Raw genomic sequence first — 18,829 nt, forward strand, 5'->3', positions numbered from 1 at the left:
CCCCCATCGCCGCACCCGGGAGCCCACCCGCCGGCCGCAGGGCTGCTGGCGGCGCCGGGCCGCCTCTCCCGCCGCCCCGCCGCCACGGGGTGCAAGGCCGCCGCTGCCGCCGTCGCGGCCGCGGGCAGGGCGGGTGCCAAGGCCGCCCCTTGCGCCAAGCGGACTGCCCGCGGGCCAGAGCCGGGCCCCGGCGGTCGGGGCGGGGGGCGGCAGCCCAGTGGCGAAGCGGCCCCGCCGCCCGGCAAGGGCAGGAAGGGGAAGCGGGGAGCCCCGGCGGGCAGCGGCCATGCGGCGGCGGCGCTCGCCCGGGTGGGCCACACGGACAGCAGCTCCGATCTCTCCGACTGCCCCTCCGAGCCGCTCTCCGATGAGCAGCGTCTGGCTCCGGCCGCCAGCAGCGACGCCGAGTCCGGCACTGGTTCCAGCGACCGTGAGCCGCCGGCCACTCAGTCAGCCGCCGAGCCGACCCGCACCGGTGCCGGACGCGGAGCCCCGCCGACCACCCGACCCAGCGGGGACCCGCTGCCCGTGCCCTCCGGCGGGGGACGAGTGCCGGGCCGCGGGGAGCCGCCGCCGGCCGCCTCTGAGGAGTTGCAGCGGGAGGTGGAGGAGCTGCGCTCGGAGAACGAGTACCTCAAGGTGAGCATCGCCCGGCGTTGGCGGGTCCTCGCCCTGGGAAGGGGAGGAAATGGGGAGGCAGCGGTAGAGGTGCAGGTCCCTCCTGCCCGGGTCTATAGGGTCCGCGCTGGGGTTGGCGGGTGCATTCGCGCAGCCTGAAAACACCTCCCGTAGGACCCCCCACACCACCCCTGCCAGACCTAATGTTCAACTTCACCCGCGGGAGAGAAATAGGGGCAAGGGAGAGCCCGCCCGGGGGCCTCGGCGCTGTCCTCCAGATCGGGACAGGGCACCACTTAAGGGCAGACACGGAGCTTCAGCGTGGGATCAGGGCTCCCAGTAAACCCCGGTTTGTGGAGACTGGATGAACCCAAATCCAGTGCAACATGTGCAGTGTAGCAGGACTACGTTTGGTTGACGTGGTGATAGCTCAGCAAGCCCCAACTCTTTCTGAAGCGCCGCAATCACTGTACTGGTTAGCAAGACCTTGCTTTCCAGGAACTGTTCCTCTGTGTCACCCTTTAAGATAAGCCAAAGAAACTGGTTCGCTCCTTTGCTGTGGAAAGGGTGACGGGTTTGTTATGTTGCTTTATCACTGGAAAGCGAAGCCACTCATTGTGAAGTACTAGTGGAGTAACAGAGCAGCAATGAAAAGTGTCATTGCATCCTTGTGCAGGTAGAAAAGTTCAGCTATATGCATTCATCCTTGGAGAAACAGGAAAGCTAACTGCAGGCGTGCTCTGAGCTGGGTTGACCTGCGGGAGCCTCTAGTTGGACTTGCACTTACAATCTGATCTTTTGGCACAGCAAAGAGGTTGCGTCCATAAAGATCTATAAATAAGATAAGCTGAGATAATTGTATAACCACATCTACTGTACCATTTGACTCTTTTGCTAGTGAGAACAATCTTTCTTCCCAGATGTTGGAAACACCCGGTTGTTATGCAAAATGACCATGGAAATCCGTGGGAGTTTTCTTGGATAAGGGCTGGAGCTGAGCTTAACCTTGGGAGGGAAGGGTGGTAAAGATACAGACTGGGCTTGTTAAGGGCTTTTGACTAAGGAACAAGGAACAGTGTTCAGTGTAGCAAAAGGTTAACAGTGGGGGTGCTGCAAGCTTCTTTGCTGGGTCTGGTGCTGCTTAATGAAGTGGGAAAAGGAATGAGCAATGATACAGCAAAATTTGCAGATGGCATTAAGGCTTTTCTGTCTTAACTCAAGCCTAGAAAAGATCAGACAGAACTTAATTGTAGACTTGACCCCTGAGAAATGGGTGAAAAATGAAGACAGAAGATGAGAACAAATCTCAGTATTGAAAATTTAAAGCACTTGGCGAGAAGGACTGAGTATGCACTTTTCTGGGTTTTAAATGTGTTTTGTTAACTCAGGAGCATAATGAGAAAAGGAGCAATGAATGTCTCTGCTCAATGTGACACTGCAGGCAAAAAAATGTTAGATTTCAGGGGGAAATCAATGTTGTCATTCTTTGAACAAAGACTGTATTATAATATTTTATAGATCTGTAGCTGTTACACAGATCAATAGGTGTACCTGAAATACTGTGGGCACTGCTGGTCACCTATGAAAGAATAACCCAGAACTGGAACAACAGAAATTATTGGCACATTGCAAAGCTTTTTTACAGCACTTATTGGATGGAAAACTCTGGGGTGTGTTAGGTAAATGTAATAGTCTATAAAATGCTGAGCAGCAGAGAAAGCCTTTATCAGAAGCTTCTGTTTTACTCAACAGCCCAGAAAGAAGAGATGTGATGAAGTCACAGCTGGTAAAAGTATTGAACTGGTATTGCTTTTTTAAGGAGCAGATGAACTGGCACTGCCACTAGAAGTCATGGAGGCCAAAAGCCCAGGAGCCTCTCTTTGCATTACAGGCTTTGCAGAATTACAGTACTTAACCCTTTAGGAAGAGTGTTTAAGCTTCTTGTTTCATATTTAAAGTACTTTTTAACTATAGGAAGCTGAGTGTGTCTGAATTGTCTAGGACCAGCTGCTGTTAGGGTGTCCCACCTGAGGGACTTTCTGATCACAGGACCTGACTGATACTGACAAGTCATAGAATCATAGAATGATTTGGGTAGGAATGGACCTTAAAAAGCATCTAGTTCCAATCCCTGCCATGGGCAGGGACACCCGCCCCCTAGAAAAAACTTTATTCTACATAGTTTCAAACTTCTCACCCTGTGCAACAGTGTCTTCAGGTCTTTCACCTTGAGGTCTTCATCATCTACAACAGATGTGTCCCAATCCTTTGATTTGGACTGTCACTTTTTTGGGCTACAAGTAGTTCTGAGACCAGTAGGATACTACAGACTGGTTTCCTGGGGCTCTGTGTCTCAGTTGACTTCTAGTGGGCTTGTCCTGGTGCCTTGACAGCCACAAGCTCGCACAGTCATCTCTTCTGAGGGGAATGAGTGCATGGTCTGTCTGCTCTCCTTGGCCACCTGGGTGCATGAAGTCCTAACAGTTCTGCTCCTCTCTCAAAATGTTTGGAAACAACCCAGTGGTGCAGAAGTTATCAGGAGGATTCCCAAACTTCATTTTTCTTTTCTGGGGAAACCTATAAAAACCTTCTGTGAATTAAAACCACAGCATTGCCCTAGTTGTTTACTTGTGGGTTTGCTCCTCGTGTTTCTCTAGTTTGCCGTTAGAGTTTTGTTTCCCCTTTAACTGGAGGGAGATAGGGGATAACAGGGAGGCTGTCAGCTGTAAATAGACAAATCATGAGATAAATCCCAGAAGAAACTGTTAATTTCCTGAGCATAGCCATATGCTGATTTTTTTTTGTTTACACTTCTTATCCCTCTCTGCAGCTGGAGTGCAACTGTAAATGCACACGGTTTTAAAGTCTGTTTCAGGGAAATCTATCCTTCACATAGGAAGCTCTTTCATGTGTCTTTCAAGTGTCCGGAACATAGGTTATAGAACTTAGCGTGTGTGTGTGTGTGTGTGTGTGTGTATACACATGCACAGACTTAGTGCTAAAGATTACTGGAGATTAAAGGGCTACCAGAAAAACAAACCAAACAATTGTTTGTTTTTCTTTCTCATCAAGAAGTGCTAGAAGGTCTCCCAGAATGCTGAATGGAAGCAAACTGTTGGTGATGCAAGCACCTCAGACTTCATATCCTGTGAGTTAGATCTCAGCCTGATACCAAGTTACTACCTTATGTATTTCCAGGAACTCTGATTTTACTCTAGATGAGACTTTGGCTCCAGCAGCAGCTAGCTATCTATAAAGTTAAGCCTGTAAGTGAAGTGGCTGAGGAGATGTGTTTACATTGGGAAGTGTCTCTTCTACTGCTACTGCAAGAGCTCATCATTGATTTCACTTTCATATATTTCTTGTATAACCTCATTTGAGCTACCTGGGGGGAAGACTGTAATCCTACAGTAGCATTTAAAAGGTATTGCTTATTTGTTGATGTGCAAGAGGAATTATGTTGTGGAGCCAGGAGGTCATCAGTAAGTGCTAGTGGAAGGTGAAGTTTTAGTTATTACTAGTCAGTACTGTTAGTAATAGCAAAATACTACCCACACAAGTGGTTGTTTTTCAGGATTACTTCAAAGTGTCCAGCATGCAGAGAAGCGTCTTGTGCTGTACGAATCCTTGGGAAACTTTGAAAGAAGCTCTTTGTTGTGTAGAGCCCTCTAAAGGATAAGGGATCCTAAGGAAGGAGGACCAAATTTTAGCAATTTTCTAAATTTAGCAATTTTAGCAATTGCATTGTATTTCTTGGCATCCTTGAAACTGTTAAGTCTTCAAGTCTGTAGGCTTGGGATGAACTCATGAGGCATAATACCACCATTTCTTTTGTGAACCTGCAGGGAGTTGTGTTCTATGGTTCTATGTCAATGGGTTTTGCAGGGCAAAAATCATGTGAAGTGATGGAACCAATTTTTTTCCATTTAGCAAGGGTTACCAGGGTTAGCAAAACAAAGCTTGTCCCTCATCTCTGCCTGACAAGCTGCTATTCCCACCTGGTGACTGACGGTCCCAAAGAGAATGGAGGTGATAACCCTGCCTTGGGCACAAAACCCGTGTGGCTGGGCCCAGCAGGAGGGACGATCAGCTGCTGGAGGGAGATGTCACTTTGGGGAAGAATAGCAAGGCAGTGTGCCTTGTTAGCTCCAGCTGTGTCCCTGTCAACCCCGCTGCTGCCTGGAGGGGTTTAGCTGCATGATGCACCGGGCAATAGTTTCTCTCGGTGGGCTTAAATAGATTGTATCAGTGTTGCACCAGCCAGATGACTGCTTAAACGGCTTCAGCCACCCCAGTTGAGGAAGTGTGTTTGAAACAATACTGGGGCTAATGCTTGAATGGAGCAGAAAAGCTGCCAGATGCTGCTCTTGCTCTTGGATCCTACAAGCTTAAACCAGCCTTGAAATCAACAGGTGCTTGTGATCCTGTGATTTTTGTCAGTTCTCATTTTGTGCACTAGCTTCAAACAATCTTGGGTTGGTGTATGACTTGTAAAGTAGTTTGGCTTGAGAGCTAAACAGTAACATCAGTGGCCCAGGGGCTTTGGGTTTGTTAACATACTTCACAAGAGGCAAAAATAATAGTTATTTCCTTCTTCCCGGACAAAGCTGTTTAGAGCATATTTATCCCTACTGCAATTCTGCCATAAAGTGATATGGGGGATGTGTTTATTCCTTAGCAGCAGCATCTCCTACATACAGACAGTTTGAGGTGTTTAAAATACAAAACCAGAGATTATGTAAAATCACAGTTCATGAATCTGTGATTTATCAAGGACTTTCTAGAAGTTCTGGATTCGCTAGAGCAATAGCAGTTACCCACTGTAATTGCCACCACTCCTCCCTTCCTCAGTCTACTCTCATATCATTGAATGTATATTGAACTTCTTTCTATTTTAAAAAATGCGTAGTGGCACAATCTATAAATATAACTATTGGCTAAATGAATAAATACTTCTGTTTTACATAGACAATTGAATTTCATCCTTCATTTGCATTTTCTTAAATACTGTACGTTTTATTGGTTTTGTATGTTTTTGTCATCCTAGCTGGCAAATACTTCCAAGTTAGTACTTAACTGATGCATTCTAATTCATAGGAGGCTTAAAATTTTCAGTTTGCTAACATGCATAACTGTAAGTGCATAATAATGCATTCAGTATCCATACATCTTTTATGCTATTCACACTCTGCGTTAAGAGCTTTTTCTGTATTAGCCAGTAATTCAACTTGGTGGGGGTAGATAAGAAGGCTGACCTAGAGGTGCTGATGCCCTTACTCCTGCTTTTATATGCAGTTTAGAGGTCTTTGGTTTGTTTTTATTCTGTCCCATTAAATGGAATATACCTATTATACATGTGATTTATAGCTGTCCAGAGGACTCAAGAGAACGGAGCATATTCAGTACACCCTTGGAGTGTAGGTCTCTCTTCTGTTTCAGAATGGATCTGGTTCTTGCATGCTCTGTGGGCTGAATGAGTGTGTAGTTGGTGGGGATAACTGGAAAATTTACTTTCAAACCTCATTATGGGTCTCAGCCAGGCTGGCTGGGTAGACACAGCCCATCAGTTGTACAAGTATGCCTGGTTGTTTCAGTGGGAATGACTCATAAGTACGGGTTACTTAGTGTAATAGCTGCATGACCTGACTCTTTCTCTCTCTCTCTTCCTCCCTCACTCTCTCCCTTTTTTTTTTCCTTTCCAGAATCCTGAACAAGGCATATTCCTATAATTTACCCTTAATTATACTTCATTATAAATTAAATCCATAATAAACAAGTATGACATCACTAAAGGTATTAATGAGATAATGGCTTCTCTTCTGACAGGCAAGTTTTAAATTTGCACAGCACAGATGTGAAATGACACCATCAGTATGTATGTGATGTAAACTGCGCACAGGCTTTTCCCTTTCAGCCGATCCACCTTGTCTTTTTAAATTGACAGGCAGTGAATCCTAAGTCTGTTGCCTTTGCACTGACATCTAGGGGAATCCTACAAATGGAGCAGTTGTCCTGTGTTCATACAGTCACCCTGTGAATCTCAGATGAGTAATTCCTATTATACTCCAAGTACCTGACCTCTAGGAAGTCATTTGGGCCAAGTATCTGAAACTGTAAGTGCTTAGACTCCAAAGCAACCTAGATTTCTACTGCAAATTTGGAAAAAGCTGTCAGTTAGAAGGTTGTTTTCTTTCCTATTCTTCTATTTGTTCTTTCTGGTGACCAGGGTGACATCTGGAAAGCAAAGCAGTTTAGCTTTTTCCTAAACAATATTCCAGGACTCTGCCTGCTGCTGTTCCTACTGAAAGTAATAATTACCATTAAATTAAAAGCGATCAAGAGGAGGCTCTCATCCCCTACAGGAATGTACAGCAAAATGAAGCTTCTTATGCCTGCACTTAACCTCTCGGTTTCAATTGCCACTTTAGAATGCTGCAGTAGGTCCTCCATGTTTAAAGAAGGGAGTGGGCTCTTGATTTTTTTAGGTACACAAAGAGGGATGGCTGCTTTCCTACTTGTTTGGTTTAATTACTTTAAAGTGCCTATTCTGATCTCTTTCTTCAGCTTTACAATATTAAAATCCATTGTATGAAGCACAATACCTCCTGAGAGAGACCTTTAATTCTTATTCACAATAATCATAGTAATATGAGCAATACATTTTAATGAAGTCAGCGGTTGGGTTTATCTGGTGTTTCCAACCACCTCACAGCCAAAGCATCTTTTTTTTTGCAAACTACTAATTTTGGTATTTTCAGGGTTCTGCGTTACCTTCTGTTTCTCTAATGATTGATGTGTTTTCCTTCAAAGAGGTAGGTTTGCAAGTTTAGTAAGTAGGACCATCATAATTTCAGTTGTAATTTCTACTTCTCTGAGTCTTCAACTTACCTTCCTCTGTTTTGTGTGCACTCTTCATTTCAGAAGAGGAGTTTAAGGTGTCCTGGTTTTGTAGGTGTAACCGTAACAGCTCTGACTTAGAAGATGCTAACACAAGGTTTCAGCATGTACAGCAGACTCACAAGTACCTTCCAAGGAGAACAAGCTGTTATGAACTGGAAGCATCTACAACCTTGCTAGTGATTTTGTGGCCTGTATCAAGAGCAAGGTTATATCTTTACTATAACTAGTAAAATATTATCCCAGCATCTATAATTGTGTGCTGTCATACAAAATCTGAGTCACATGTTCTTTTCCTCTATTTTGGTGTTTTGGAGGTGATATGCTCCTGTATATATATTTTAATATATAAAAATGAGATTCATCTTGCTACTCATCTGTCCCATTTCGGTTTGTTCTCCCTGGGCTGAGCCAACTATGTAGGTCCAAGCCCCAGGCACTGTAGTAACACAACAGAAAGCGAGCTGCATTTAAACTGTATGATGAAGTTTCTGTTTCTTATACACACAAAATGTCTGTGCCTGCATTGTTCTTGCATATATGTTGCCATATTCTAAAGTTCATCCAAAGGATGCTGTATTCCTAAATACAAGGGTCTGGGACATGGTCCCATTTCTACATTAAAGTTTTGGGAGTAGAAAAAAACTTGAGTTTTCTTATTTAAAAAAATAGTTTATCTGCAAAATTACACAAAAGAAAAGCAAGCTGTGTATTTATAAGCAAAGCCAGAGGCAAGCATAACAATAAAAATCACACACTTGCAAAATCAGAGTTGTGCTTTTCAGGGAGACAGATAACTTCTTGTTTTCTGGAGGCAAAAGCCAGGCCTATCTCCTGAAATATAGCTCATGCCAATGCTTGCAGCTCTTTTTGGAACTACTTTGGTGGGAGGAAAGACATTGGATTCAAGTCTCCAATGGAGACAGAGTGACTTTTAAGGCTGGGAGAGCTCCCGTGCCTGCTGAAAGGATCTGGGAATATTAATTTTCACTGGGATGACTGTTTCAGGGGTTGGGTGGATTAAAATGCTGTGACTTTCACTTTCCAAATTTGGTTGTAATAAATACTTTGAAGTCAAATATTGTACATTATTTGTCTTTAGAAACCAACTGTATTTTACTAATAAATATATAGATAAGAAGGAAGTTAGAGAACAGTAACATTATAGTTGCTTTTTGCAGGCCACTTAATACATGAAAGCTATTGCTTAGTTTTTAAATAGAAACATCAGATTATAACCAGATCCCACTAATCTGTTGATGCCAGATATTTTTCTTTATTGTGGGTTTGTGTTTCAAAATTCTCAGTTTACAAGCAAATTATTAATCTAACATCAGCATTCTGAAGATGATATTAAAAAGTTAATTGAACTTAAATTTAGTTCAGGTAGATTCACCTCCTGAGTCTGCAGACAGCCCTAAGCAATAACTTTGGTCCTGTTCATCCCAGAGGGCTGTATTAGCTCTGACAGGTAAAGATTGTACTTTTGATATGAGTACCTTAGCCAAAATACCTAGCTCATAAACTGGTAACACAAAAGTATATTCCTTTTCTTAAGTCCAAAAGCCATTGCTACTATCTAATCAGTTTCTACCAGCTCACTGAGGAATAACCCTTTTGTTTCTCCATCCGCACAAATATCTTACTCCTGCAGCTCTCCCAGGGAGACTGTGGGACAGGATGCCCCTACAGCTGAAATCTGAATATACTGGGAATGTATAATGATATAGTGGGCTTGTGAGAAATATGTCTGTCCTTTCTGAGCATCCAGGGAGAACTCTGTAGAGCCCTGGGAGTGCTGTACTGGTGGAGCAAAGCCTCCCTGCTGAGCTCGGAGTGGTCATTTTGGAAATAACGAGCTTTGTGCTTACCTAAAATTTGACTCATGCTGGCTCAACTAACTGAAGCTAAAACATAGCTGTATGTATACTTGTCTTTTTATATGTGGATGGGATTTTGGTCAGAACAACACTGTAATTCTAACATAACCATACTAACAAGGCTAAAGAAGTTTGACAAGTCTTCCTTTGGTCAGGACTGTGCTCAGAGACAAGATCTGTCCCTCATCTGTCCTTCAGTTACTAAAGCTTCAGTGGAGCAAGATGAATACAGGTAGAAACACGACTGTCCATCCAGTTAGGACATGGGAAAGAAAATGGTTGAGAGGACTACCGTGGGGATGCAAGCAGACATGTTCATGGAGAGACTGGACAGGGGGCCTTGGAGGGAGCTTTGTCAAGGGAGCTTACCCTATAGCAGTGTCTTCTCCATCCAATGCAAGTGTGAAATATTCTCCAGCCGTCCTTTGTATTTCAAGTGCCATTTACATATCTAAAGTGAGGTGAAGGTGCAGCTAGGCCTGGTACAAGTTCTCCTGTAAACTTATTCAAACCATGTTTTGCATGGAAAATTTGGTTTTTATAACATCAAATGCAATTTTGAAGAAAACAATTTAAAAATTAATAGTTAATCTCAAATATTCTTGTGCTGTCTCTTGATTTCTTTTTTTTCCCCCAACTTGGTTCAAAGTTAGTAGAGTCATAGTTTTGGTGTCATCCAGTGGTTTAATGTCTTGTACCTTTGGGCTTGGAAGACCTTTATAAGAGTTTTAGCTTTGGAGCTTCAGTCATGCACAGATTAAACAAATGGGAACGATAGAGCTTATCCTCTTCAGCCGTAAATCTTTAAATCTGACTTTAGAGAGCATGTGCTGCTCATGGTGTGATGTAAAATCAGGGCAGTTCATGATGCCCAGAAAAGAATGACCAGGTTATTCCCGGAGGCACAGGTTTTGTATTGTCCCGGTGGTCCTGTTATTGAAATGTGTGTGCATACAACAGAATCTGAGTTTCTCCCACACCCAACCCATCTGTCACTAAGCATGTTCATGGTGCTAGGGTCAGATGGGACAGCATTTTCAAATGAAGCAGTTTGGTATTTGGTGTAAAGATTTGTTCAAGTTTTCAAGGGATGATTTCATTTTCAGGAAGTGCTGGTTGTTAAAAAGGACATGACACAGCGATGCTGATGTAGCTGGTTAAATAAGTTTACTGTAGTCTAAATAATATGCATTTCATATGTATATAAATGCAAATTCAGATATGCATGTTTTAATTAGAGATAGTAAAATGAAGGTGTCACCAGTTTCAGGAGACAGATAAGCATATGTTCTGGTTTTAAATATTAAAGCAATTGTAAGAAATACAACAAATATTCATTAATTTAGTTCAGCATAATTAGTCAATGTTTGGATAAAACTTCTGTTCCTATGACTTCCGGAGCTGCATGTTTCAATCTGTATCACTTCATTAATATGGTATCCTAGCGAGCATGTTTCCTATTTTGCTCTCATGGGTGAGATTTAGAGGTATGATGGAGCACTGTTTTGACTTCCCACAGGATGAGCTGGATGAACTTCGGGCTGAAATGGAAGAAATGCGTGATAGCTATTTAGAGGAAGATGTTTACCAGCTGCAGGAGCTCCGGCGAGAGCTGGACCGGGCAAACAAGAATTGCCGCATTCTGCAGTATCGTCTCAGGAAAGCAGAGCAGAAAAGCTTGAAAGTTGCACAAACAGGCCATGTGGATGGAGAGCTCATTAGGAGCCTGGAACAGGATTTAAAGGTGGGTGAGAGATTCATATTCATAGTGAAAGAGAACAGACCAGAATGTGGCTCCCTGCAATGAAAGGGAAGGTGACACATGGAACAGGCAATAGTTCTCCTAGTGTCAGGACCAATTTCCTTCTTGCGTGGTAGAGAACAAATATTCAGCTTATCATCCTAAAAATATGTGTTAGTGAGGAAAAAACATGTGCTTAGATTCAGAATGAAAGAAATGCTGTCAAGTTACATTTGTGCATCTGAAAGATTAAAAGGGTCTCGTTTCATTAGTTTCACTGAAAAACTTAGCTTTGCAAAACTGTATATAAACAAAACCTCATATGCTTTTCCCAATTCATGTTCTTTCCTTCCTTTTCACTTCTTGCTTAGGCTAAATAACTGGAAAGTAAACCTGGTCAAAGTTGCATTTTTTAGTGCCTCATAACAGGAAGAGACTTTTACAATAATTTAGCAAGACAGGTAGAGAATCAAACTGCTTTTCATATAAAACCACAAATTCCTCTTAAAAAAGTTCAGAAAACTGAAACAGCTTTTATTTTTCTTCAGAAATGTTTCCATCAGGGCTAAGCTTTGCATAGGCATGATGCTTATCTGGCTTTATTCATCTTTCTTGATATTGCTATCCTGTAGCTCTCTTGAAAATGTCTTCTGTATGGGGGGCTGCTTACCACTAGAATTATTGGACATTCTGTACTTAAAATTGCAAAACATGAAACCTTTGAAATTGGAATGATTGGTTCCCAGCAGTGGAAATAAGAATGGCACACCAAGTCATCAAACATTTCAAAGTGTCAGAACTAATTTCCTCTTTTAGGATAGAAAACAATGATAACCTTATAATAATAGAAATGATACATTACTCAGTAAAAATCTTGTACATAGATTCAAATGAAAGAGATATTGAGGTTTTTTAGTTTGTTTGGTTCGGTTTTGCTGACTTCTTGTCATTCAGTAATTCATCATTTTGCTTGATGAATCACCTTTCCAAATGTTTTTTGAGTAAATATTTATTCTTGTTAGGCTGGACTCAGAAAACCTAAGCTAGCATATATTTCTATGCTTTCATATCAGTCTTGCCCAGCTGTGGCTGCAGCTAGAGCAGCAAATTTGGGTGGATGAAACTGCTGCATACTTGTGGCTTTGATCAATGGCCTGCCAACTTTACAGCACAATTCCTTGTCTTTTATCGATGGGATATGCTAGGGCTTTGATGGGAAGGCTTGATATCTGCTTCTTTCCTCCCACTGTTCATGACATTGCCTTAGTATAATGTGGAGAGGGAGCTGGAGACGGGTAATCAAATATATTTTCATTTCAGATTTCTTTATTAGAAATGAATATCCATTTTGGTACTTGGAAAGCTTGGAGCCTTTCATCAACAGTCTCATAATTGAATTAAAAATCTCTCAGCTGTCTAGGGCTGTAATATGCTTCTTACTGTAGGAGACATACTGTAGCTGTTGCCGCTCATGGATCCTCTTCATGTGTTTGTGCTCTTCTGACCAGGTAGCCAAAGATGTCTCTGTCAGACTGCACCATGAGCTGGAGAGTGTGGAGGAGAAACGTGTTAAAGCAGAAGATGAAAATGAAATCCTTCGGCAGCAAATCATTGAGGTGGAGGTGTCCAAGCAGACACTGCAAAATGAGCTGGACAAGTTAAAAGAGGTAAGCAGTAGACAGGGAAGCCATGCAGGTTAGTGTTGCTGGGTAAAACGGGAAATTTGACACACAGGCATCTTAGACTAATTCTTAAACAAAATGCTTGCTGATATGTTTGTACAATTGCCAGAAAGGTCTCCTTTGCTGTTTGTCCCAAGTGGGTTGATAATTTAGAAGCAATAGAGAGGTAGATGAGCGATGCTGGGGCTTTTGTCCAGGGCTTCTGTCCCATTTTAAACTGTCTTCTTAAAGCCTCTTTTCCTACTGGAGTAAAACTGTCTTTCATTTGACTCCAGCTACCTCTGATTCTCGTTTACACAGACTGGGACTTCTACCTATTTGAGAGTCAAATGAGATGTGCATGACTTGTCTCTGAGAGATGGTTCAGATAGGCAAGCTGTTGTTTTGGCTCTTCAATGGTGACAGTGGGGGCCATTGACATGAGCTAGGCAGCAGGAATGTGGTCTGTAATGTATAAATAACATAGCCCTTCAGGCACAGAGCTGCTCTCTGTTGAGAAAAGCGATCATTTCAATTGGAGCTGACACACAGTCATATTGGGTGAAGTGATGATCCTTGGAAGCAAATGAGTTGAGGAGCAGGGATCAGTAAAGGAAGCCAGATACTAATGGTGGCTCTTTACCAGAGCCCGTATCCTGGTCTGTAGTGGTATTTCTGTTCTCTTAATAGTATAGCAGCCTTTGCTCTGTTTTAAACCAGGTTGTGATAGAGCATTTAAACGTAATGAGGTAAGGCATTTATCCTCTGAGCCCTGGTCAGATTTAGAGAGGTGGTGCAACTGTGCCTTATTTTAATCTTTCAAACATTGCTTGCAAGTCAACTGGCACAGTGCCTGACTCAGTTTTATAAGGACAACCCCTATTTAATTTCTCAATGTGTTTGGGTTATGAGTGCAGCATAAGAGTTCTGAAGCATTTGTACCTAACAAGGCAGATCATCAACCTGTGTAAATATCAGTGTTTCTTAGATATTGCTTAGGAGCCTGACAAAAAAGATAAAGTCTGCATGATGTTTTGCTATTCTTATTTCTCAATGTTATTTGTGAATGCTGTGCCTAATGGACATGATACCATGTTACAGGGTCTGCAGTCTAAATTCCATACAAAAATACTGTGTCATCAACTACCCAATATATTGCTTGCTGATTAATACCCAGGTCTACTAGATATTGCTTAATAATCTTTAAGATTAAGCAGGTTGAGGAACTAAATTGTGGGTGAGCAGTGTGAAAGAAAATGGTCTAGCAGTGCCAGAGTCCCAAGCTAGCTCTAAACATGCTGAATTTACCCTGCTTCTTAGATTGCTTCAGCCTAGCAGGACAGGGATGCCCAACTGTCCCTGCTGCATTACAAGTCAATGTGAATCTACCCTTACTTTGGAAGTAGACTTTGCCCTGTAACAGCAAAGGCTGGACAGGAGCTAGGGTAAGGGGGAGAAGACAGGTAGAATGATGGTATGTGTTCATGCTGATCTGGAGGCACAGCAGGGCATAAGATGTAGTAGTTGTAGTAGAGATAGTCTGTTTTTTCATAGCGTGAGTGGTGATTTCTCTGGGAGTCAGAATTTCAAGAGGTCACAGTAGGTGAGAAGACTGAGGTTTGGGTCCTCAGTGGGTCACATGAGGACAGATGAGCAAAAAGGTGGAAAAACACAGTGATATGAGTGCCAGATAAGTAGGTGTTTGTAATGTTGTTGACATTACTGGGGGAAAAAAAATCTTGCCTCAAGATGTATTCAAGTAACTACCAGAAGCAATGCCTCCTTAGAAGCATATAAAGTGTACAAAGCTTAAAAGGAATGTACTATAGATATGTCAGTGGGAAAACTAGTGCTTTATATACCAGGAGAAAGTGGCCCAAAGGCCACATAGCTTCTTCCCAATCTGTCCTGTCTATGCATCTTTTCTATCTGAAGGCTGACACTTAAAAGGAGTGTCTTTCCTATCCAGCCCTGGAGCATTGCCTGAGACTCGGTATTCACTCTCTGATATAGCCCACTGTCACCAGAGCTCATTTTCTGTAATCATAGAATTATCATAGAATGGTTTGGGTTGGAAGAGACCTTGAAGTTCATCTAGTTGCAACCCTCCTTGCCTTGCCAGACACCTTTCACTAGACCAGGCTGCTCAAAGCCCTGTCTAACCTGCCTTTGAGCACTGCCAGGGATGGGGCAGCCACAACTTCTCTGGGCAACCTGCGCCAGTGCCTCACCACCCTCACAATAAAGAATTTCTTCCTAGTATCTAATCTAAATCTACCCTCTTTCAGTTTAAAGCTGTTACCCCTTGTCCTGTCCACACATGTCCTTGTAAAAAGACCCTCTCCAGCTTTCTCATAGGCCCCCTTCAGATACTGGAAGGCTTCTATAAGGTCTCTCTGAAGCCTTCTCCAGGCTGAACAAGCCCAACTCTCTCAGCCTGTCTTCATAGCAGAGGTACTCCAGTCCCCTGGGCATCTTTGTGGTCTCCTCTGGACTCACTCCAACAGGTCCACATCCCTCTTGTTGGGGTCCCCAGAGCTGGACACAATGCTCCAAGTGAGGTCTTGTGAGAGCAAAGTAGATGGGGATAATCACCTCCCTTGTCCTGCTGATCACACTCCTTTTGAGCAGCCCAGCACATGGTTGGGTTTCTGGGCTGCAAGCTCACACTGCTTGCTCATGTCGTGCTTCTAATCAACCAGCATCCCCAAGTCCTCTGCGCTGCTCTCAATCCATTCTCTGCCGTGCCTGTGTCTGTGCTTGGGGTTGCCCCAACCAAGGTACAGGGTCTTGCACTTGGCCTTGACTGTTCTCAGTTCTTTTCTGTATCACCATCTTATCAACAAAAAGATTTTCTCACGTCTGCATTCATGTTCATTGCTTCATTCAATGCTCATTTCTACTTCATCCTATCATACAATTCCCTCAGGTCCAGTTTCTCACTGCAGTGGATGGCATATATGTTGATAATGTATTTTGCATGCTGCAATATCTTTAGGAATTGTACACATCTCTGAAAGCTCTCTTTCTTTAGAGCCACCTTAGTTTTGTATCAGGATCTTTTGAGGAATTTCTAGTGTTTATGGTGTTTAGTGCTGTTATATATTCTTTCACGCCAGTACTTGTTTTGATATCCGGTGATACTTTCAGCAGGTTTTTGTGTGTGTGTGTGTGTGTGTAAAGTATGTATAGGTTGCTCTGTATAAATAAAATTCTTATAAAAAGCCTTGCAAAAAGCCTTGCAGTTTTAACTGGGAAATTAATTTTCACCTCCTCCTGACTATGTAATTTCAAGTTGCTGTGTTAAGTACATATGCGATAGACTTTCTTGTTGTGCCACTAAATAACACTCCTCAGTGTCTCTTGGCTTTGCAAATAAAAGAAGCAAAGTTACAACAAAGAGGACGGATGACAAGAAGTCACCTGCCATGTCCTTCACATTGCTCTCATCTCCTACTGCTTTGTCGTAGCTAATGCACTTTATTCCCCAGTCCCAGATGCTTCTGAATTCCCATTTGATGACATGCTTTCAGAAGCTTTTTCACTATCAAAACCACATCTAGACTCTTGTTCTTGTATCTGCCAGGTACTCCCCATCATCAAAATATTCTGGTTTTCAGATGTTTCAATAAGGAGCTCTCAGATCATCAGTGAGTCACTGCCAGGTTTTTAGGACAATGCCACCTCTTTCCTTTTTTTTTTTCTTCTCTTTATTCATAAGCATGCTCCATCTCTCCAGCCTTTTGCAGTATTTCCTATAGATGTGTTTTGAGCTAAGATACAATTGGTAAGGATTCTTAACCAATACTTGTGGATTTTATCCAATTCTGATGTCTTCCAGTTAGACACTGTTCCTCTGAATGTCTTCATCACACTCTGGCATTCATTTTGCTTAATCATGCCACTCTGCTTCCTTTTTCTTAAAGTCCTCTTAGGTGAAAGATAATACAGTGCTTTCCTTTCCCATAATGTTTCCTATTTTGGGGGGGAGGAGGGTGTGTTTCTTCACATCTTGTTTATCACGGTGTAGGCTCATCCGTCTGCTACTTTTGGCTGAAATACTTCCACTAATTCTCTTGAAGCTACTTCTTTCACAGGGTAATAATCTTTTCTGTCTATTTTTTAACCTTACTGTGTGTACCAAGTTCTTCTGTTTCAGTCTTCTCAAGCTGCTGCAGCAGTGTAGTTCACTGGGTTTGGGTTTGGGTTTTTCCCCCACAATTTATTCACCTGCATTTTCAGATTCTCTTTTCCAACTCTTCCTTTTTTTTTTTTTGGGTGAACTTTTCAGCTGGTTTTCGGCTTCCCTCTGATGCTTTTTTTTTTTTGTTACATTCTCTGTCAAAGCTTCAGAGTTTTCCTACCACTGTGAACACTTCTTTGTAGCATATCCTTGTAAAACTGGGATGTTTCTTAGAACTGTCCTTTCTAGGAATTTGCTAGGATTTTCTGTGACTTACCAAAGATGTTTTTTCCTTATAGCTTTTGAAGCAAAGACAGTGTACCCTCACTGATTCAATAAGTACACATATCACTGCCAAGGCTCGCTTTCTTTTTCATCTTGTTGTCTAGGTTATTAACATCTCCACTTGAGTCAAAAGGAGAGAGAAAAATTGTTCCATCACTAATAGGTTACCTCAGCAACATCCCTGCAATTTTCCTCTTCTTAGTATCCTAATTTAGGTCATGAAAAATAATGATGTATATTAAGAATTTAACGTGGTCAGCCAGCAAGCATTCCGGAAACTCTTTCCAAAGCTTCCTTTCTTTGCACCAATGCAAACTCCTTACAAATTCTCTCCTTAGCAACACAGATCTACAAAGCAGATCTTTCCTTCAAGGCTTGACAAAAGCAAGTAGATTTTCTTTGAGATCTGAACATCTTCCACTGTAACTCATACCAAACAGCACTTCCTTGGAGACACCAGGGCATCTTAAAGGAACATTTTCCTTATATTTTCTCAGCAAAGAAAATTTACAACTAGGTGATCTATCTTGAGTGTAAGTTTAAACCATGAAATAATGCTTGGCAAGTGTTGGGTGCCTTTATGTGTAGTGATCATTAATTCCCCTGCAGTTAATACCTCTCAGAGTAATTCTCTCTCTAATAACTCTTTACCTGGGGGAGAATAAACCATTTTTGCTACTTACTGTAACAGTATGCTGAGTGAGCATGTGACCCTCTCCTGTTCCCCATGGGGAGAATGAGTGAGTCCATTGCATGTTTGCAGCCTGGGTTTGGTGTTGTGAGACAGGGAGGAGAAAGAGACATGGCCATGGCAGTGCTAACACTGCCTGGGAAGGGTAGCCCTGCCAGGCTGGACAAAGAGAGGGGAGGAATAGGGAAGGGAGGACAGGGTTAGCAGCTGCCAAAAGATTTGATGTGAATGCTATTAAATGGTTTAGTAAGAAGCGAATGAGAATAATGTGATTGGGAAGAAAGAGGCATTTATTGCTTGTGGGACAGCCATATTGAGCAGGTGACAGTCTCCATTGCTGCTGAAAGCAGAAGTACAGGAGGGGGAGCAACAGGAGGTGTTGCTTTGTCTCTTGCAAGCACCTCTGGTGTGACAGTGAACCTCCCCCCATGACACTGAGGTTTTCTTGGCCAGCTCCTAACTGGCTGAAATAATTTGTCCTTTGAATTCTCCTCATTGGGAAAGTTAGAGGCACAAGTGCTGTCCTCTGGGCATGTTCATCTGGAAATCATTTCCAGTTGATGGAGGACCATGGCTGCAACTTCTGTTCACTGGTGTTTTTACAGAAAGGCAGAGGCAAAATGGAAAGGCAAGAAATACTGTTTCCGTTCATTTCTGCATGAGAGGACAGAAGTTCAAGTCCACTGGCCGTTAGTAACGTCTCTAGCACATCTCTTTAGGATGCAGACTGAGATGAAAAACAGTACATACTGTAAATGGGCTTTCCCATGTTACCTGTGGGCTTTTTAGGGCAGTGCCTTCTCTCAAGGTTCTTTCATCCAAGGCTTAATTGATAATGGGGATGCTGTCATGCCTGAGCTTCCCCTCTCCTCC

At 42.7% G+C, this 18,829-nt stretch overlaps 1 protein-coding gene across 5 annotated transcripts in view; it reads left to right on the forward strand.

Moving 5' to 3' along the window:
* The first annotated feature begins 242 nt into the window (after positions 1 to 242).
* Positions 243 to 18,829, forward strand: part of MTCL1 (microtubule crosslinking factor 1) — a 107,329-nt gene continuing 88,742 nt past the window's right edge. For 2 of the 5 annotated variants that reach the window (XM_031052988.2, XM_031052987.2), the window contains exons 1-3: positions 516 to 639; positions 10,915 to 11,139; positions 12,645 to 12,803. In XM_031052988.2, coding sequence (XP_030908848.2) covers positions 10,942 to 11,139; positions 12,645 to 12,803 — 357 coding nt within the window. In that variant the 5' untranslated portion in view covers positions 516 to 639; positions 10,915 to 10,941. Of the gene's footprint in view, positions 640 to 10,914; positions 11,140 to 12,644; positions 12,804 to 18,829 lie in introns of all 5 variants that reach the window. The other 3 variants (XM_031052989.2, XM_031052990.2, XM_013130113.3) reach the window with 3 other exon arrangements.

The sequence above is a fragment of the Melopsittacus undulatus genome, chromosome 1 (assembly GCF_012275295.1).
Source record: "Melopsittacus undulatus isolate bMelUnd1 chromosome 1, bMelUnd1.mat.Z, whole genome shotgun sequence".
NCBI lineage: Eukaryota > Metazoa > Chordata > Aves > Psittaciformes > Psittaculidae > Melopsittacus > Melopsittacus undulatus.